General features: G+C 46.7%; 1 protein-coding gene across 1 annotated transcript; it reads left to right on the plus strand.

Annotated features, from left to right (window-relative positions):
• The first annotated feature begins 911 nt into the window (after positions 1-911).
• On the plus strand, positions 912-3,251 carry LOC141789229 (E3 ubiquitin/ISG15 ligase TRIM25-like). Its single transcript, XM_074668580.1, has one exon. The coding sequence runs from the start codon at positions 966-968 to the stop codon at positions 2,685-2,687; it is 1,722 nt and encodes a 573-aa protein (XP_074524681.1). The 5' UTR covers positions 912-965; the 3' UTR covers positions 2,688-3,251.
• The last annotated feature ends 972 nt before the right edge of the window (positions 3,252-4,223 follow it).

A 4,223-nucleotide genomic window follows, 5' to 3' on the forward strand; every position in this document is an offset into this window, starting at 1 on the left:
AGTTGCCCAGGTCCATGGGAATACATCCTACTTTTCATGTTTTGAAAGTCAAGTCTGTTCGTGAAAGTCCACTGGTCCCTGCTGCTCCTCCCCCTCCTCCACCCAGTTCATCGATGGTTGGCCAGCCTTCTCAGTTCACCATCTCCTTCGCTCCCGTTGCAGAGGAAGAGGTCTTCAGTACCTGGTTTATTGGGAAGACTATGGCCATGAAGAGAGATCCTGGGTTCCTGCTCGTCATATCCTAGATGCTCGTCTTATCAAGGATTTCCAACCCACCAAGACCAAACCAGCCCTGAGAGGCTCTGCTCGATGGACTGTTTCTCCCTTCTCCCCTGAGACATCCAACCATGATGAAAACAAGGAGCAGCCTGAAGAAGAGAGTGACTCCTCTTCCGAGGTTATTGAGGGAGAACTTGACTTGGATATGTCTGATGAATACTACTGCTACAGCCAGGCCGGGAAGTCCTTCAAGAAAGAGGGAAAAGAAACACAACTTGACAAAGACAGCTGTGGTATCGAGTGGACAGCAGGGCTCCACCATTGGCCATTGTATGGTTTTAAAGCCAATAAAGCCAAAAATAACTCATAAGTGATCTACCAGTGACGCATTTTACCAGAAAAGTGCTTTTAACCAGCACACAGAACAAACAGAGAGCAGGTTTCCTTCATGTGAACATGTTAAACATGTTGAACAGGTTAAACACAGGTGGAGCTCTGATACTGTTTATAAACAGCTTTTCCATCATCTCTGGTGGGAGGAGCTAAGACACCAGTGAATGATGCAAGTGGAGGAATGAAGGATGAAACTTTGAGACGCACCCATGGACGGGTGTGACCAGCGTGTGGTGACCTGTCAGAGCTGGTAGCACATACCCTGTAGCTCAGTGAGTCAGCACAGAGGCTGTGAGCTCCCAGTTTATCAGGAACAGAAACTTAGAGACAGTCAGCGTCTGTTCAGAGGACAAATGGCGCAGCAAGTGATTCAGCTGGGGAAAGACAAACGGAGCTGCTCCATCTGTCTGGATCTGCTGAAGGATCCAGTGACTATTCCCTGTGGGCACAGCTACTGCATGAGCTGCATCAACGCCTGCTGGGATGAGGACACAGAGGAAACACACAGCTGCCCTCAGTGCAGGCAGACGTTCCCACAGAGGCCTGTCCTGGTGAAAAACACCGTGTTAGCAGAGCTGGTGGAGGAAGTGAAGCTGCTGGAAGCTCAGGCTGCTTCAGCTGATCCTCCTGAGGCTGGACCTGAAGACGTGGCCTGTGATTTCTGCTGTGGACAGAAGCTGAAAGCCCTCAAGTCCTGTCTGGTGTGTATGGCCTCTTTCTGTGATCAACACCTCCAGCCTCACTACGCTGTAGCTGGCTTAAAGAAACACCAGCTGGTTGAAGCCACGTCCAAGCTCCAGGACAACATCTGCTCTCGCCACGACGAGGTGATGAAGATGTACTGCCGCACCGACCAGCAGTGCATCTGTTACCTCTGCTCCGTGGACGAGCACAAAGGCCACGACACGCTCTCTGCCGCAGCAGAGAGAGCTGAGAGGCAGACGCAGCTCGGGCTGAGTCGGCAGAAAATCCAGCAGAGAGTCCAGGACGCAGAGAGAGACGTCCAGCTGCTCCAGCAGAGGGTGGAGGCCTTCAACCTGTCTGCTGATGAAGCTGTGAGGGACAGTGAGAGGAGCCTCACTCAGCTGATCCGTCTCATGGAGAAAACACGCTCTGAAGTCACGCAGCAGATCAGAGACCAGCAGAAAAGTCAAGTGAGCCGAGCCACAGAGCTGGAGGAGAAGCTGCAGCAGGAGATCTCTGATCTGAGGAGGAGAGACACGGAGCTGGAGGAGCTGTCCCGCTCAGAGGATCACCTCCATTTCCTCAGGAACTACCCCTCACTGTCAGGTCTGAGTCCACCTGGAGACCGGCCCAGCATGGACGTCTGTCCTCTGAGCTCCTTTAAGGCTGTGACAGCAGCTGTGTCAGAGCTGAAGGACAAACTGCAGGCTGCTCTGAGGGAGGACTGGCTCAGCAGCTCCTCAGCTCCCACTTGGGTGGAGGTTTCAGCTCCCACTCGGGTGGAGGTTTCAGCTCCTCCAGAGCCCAAAACCAGAGCTCAGTTTCTGAGCTACTCACGGCAGATCACTCTGGATCCACATACGGTTAACAGAGATTTGTTACTGAGTGACGGGGGCAGAAAGGTGACATGTATGAAACAACAGCAGGTTTATGCAGATCATCCAGACAGGTTTGTTAACGAGTGTCAGGTCCTGAGTAAAGAGGGTCTGACTGGACGATGTTACTGGGAGGTGAAGAGGATTGGGTGGGTTGATGTAGCAGTTACATACAAAGATATCAGGAGGAGAGGGAGCAGAGAGGAATGTAGATTTGGTCTCAATAACAAATCTTGGTCATTAGTCTGTCACAGTAATGGACACACATTCAGACATAATAACACTGAGACTTCTATCCCAGGCCCTCGGTCCTCTGTAATAGGAGTTTACCTGGATCATGAGGCCGGGACTCTGTCCTTCTACAGAGTCTCTGACACCATGACCCTCCTCCACAGAGTCCAGACCAGGTTCACTCAGCCTCTCTATCCTGGAGTTGGGCTTTATGGACCCTTATCCTTCATCTTTTCAGGAGGCTCTGCTGAGTTTGTTGATGTGCAGCAGTCTGGAGGACGCTGAGTGTTTCCTCTGTGATGATCTGCAGCTCATGTTGAGCTGTTTGGGGTTTTCATCCTGTAAATAGTTTCCTCTACAAATCAAATCAAACAGTGACTTCATCTGAGTTTCATTTGGGCTCCATCTGTCCTCTTCCTGCTCCGATGTCAGATAAAGACTCTGATGAAGAAATCAGATTTAGAAAGTCCTTTCCATCCCAATGACACAGATACAACACCTGAACAGGAAGTGGAATGAGTCGCTGAATATTTCCATCGAACTGTTTTTAATTCAACATGTTTGGATGATGATGATGATGATGATGATGATGATGATGATGATGATGATGATGATGAGTCTTGTTGTAAAGTGTCTTTGATTTCTTGAAAAGTGCTATATAAATCAAATTTATTGTTATGTTTTTAAACCTTTATTACTAACTTCTTTTTAATTGATGTTTTTATCTTTATCTCTGGTCCTCGTGGTCTCAGTGTGTGCTGTTGGGTTCTTGTTCTGCCTGGGTTCTCCCTCCTGCTGTTGTGTTTTTATGTGTTCACTGTTTATTTTAAGGGTGAACCCTTGATTTGTTTCCTGGCCTTTTTTTAAAATCTATTGTTTTGCTTTTACTTTGTTTTTGAAAACTGATGTCAGGGGAATTAATCATCTAATTTTTGTATGATTATAACAAAAATAGTTAATTTCATTAATATATAAGTACATACACAGACTTAGGTACATACATATGTTAATTTTTTTTTTAAACCCAAGGAGCAAAAAAACTACAGGAAAAATGAATTGAATTTTTTTTTTTTTGTAATTAAATGAATCTTAAAAGTTAGGCAAGTTTCTGTGAGTGAATATTCTTCTAGTCTGGTGATCAGAGCTGAATCCCTGATAAAGACCTGGGGGTTAAACATTGATGAAGTCAGGATTAGAGTGTGAACAGAGGTGGTTTACATTTAAAAGGTTGTAAATCTAGCTCATGTAACTTAAGCTCGTCATCGTCAGCTTTAATCAGTTTCCTCCACAGTCACAGGGCGGGGCATCAAGAGTATAAACCAAGCCTGAATCATTTCCATCGTCACACCAGCCTGAGGGAGCCAAGTTCATGCAAAACCAGTTCTGTATACTTGTTGTAATGTGTGCACATGAAAAATAAATCTAAATACTAAATCTAAGCTCTAAAAGTGTTCTTCTAGATACCTGGACAGAAACTTTAGGTACCTCCAGCAAACAGCGTATTTATTTAATCTCTGCATCATAACACCGTCTACTCTCACTTCCTACTGCTTCTGTCAGTAACCAGATGTACCCAAGCCCCCACACGCTGATGTGGAAGTGATCTGTGCATAGAGCCTGTCAAAAAAATGTTTAGTTGTTCTAAACAATAATAGAAAATAACTGGAAGCCCCTGCTGTCAGCTTTTTACCATTGTTTTTTCAGACCACAGTCCACGGATCAGACCACAGTCCACGGATCAGACCACAGTCCACGGATCAGACCACAGTCCACGGATCAGACCTCAGTCCACGGATCAGACCACAGTCCACGGGTCAGACC

This window comes from Halichoeres trimaculatus, unplaced genomic scaffold, assembly GCF_033239565.1.
Source record: "Halichoeres trimaculatus isolate MK-OKI-2021-1 unplaced genomic scaffold, fHalTri1.1 fHalTri1_scaffold_4, whole genome shotgun sequence".
In the NCBI taxonomy this organism is placed as follows: Eukaryota; Metazoa; Chordata; class Actinopteri; order Labriformes; family Labridae; genus Halichoeres; species Halichoeres trimaculatus.

Bases quoted from the DNA above. Each gene is read 5' to 3' on its own strand.
- LOC141789229 (XM_074668580.1), top strand. From the start codon at position 966: ATGGCGCAGCAAGTGATTCAGCTGGGGAAAGACAAACGGAGCTGCTCC.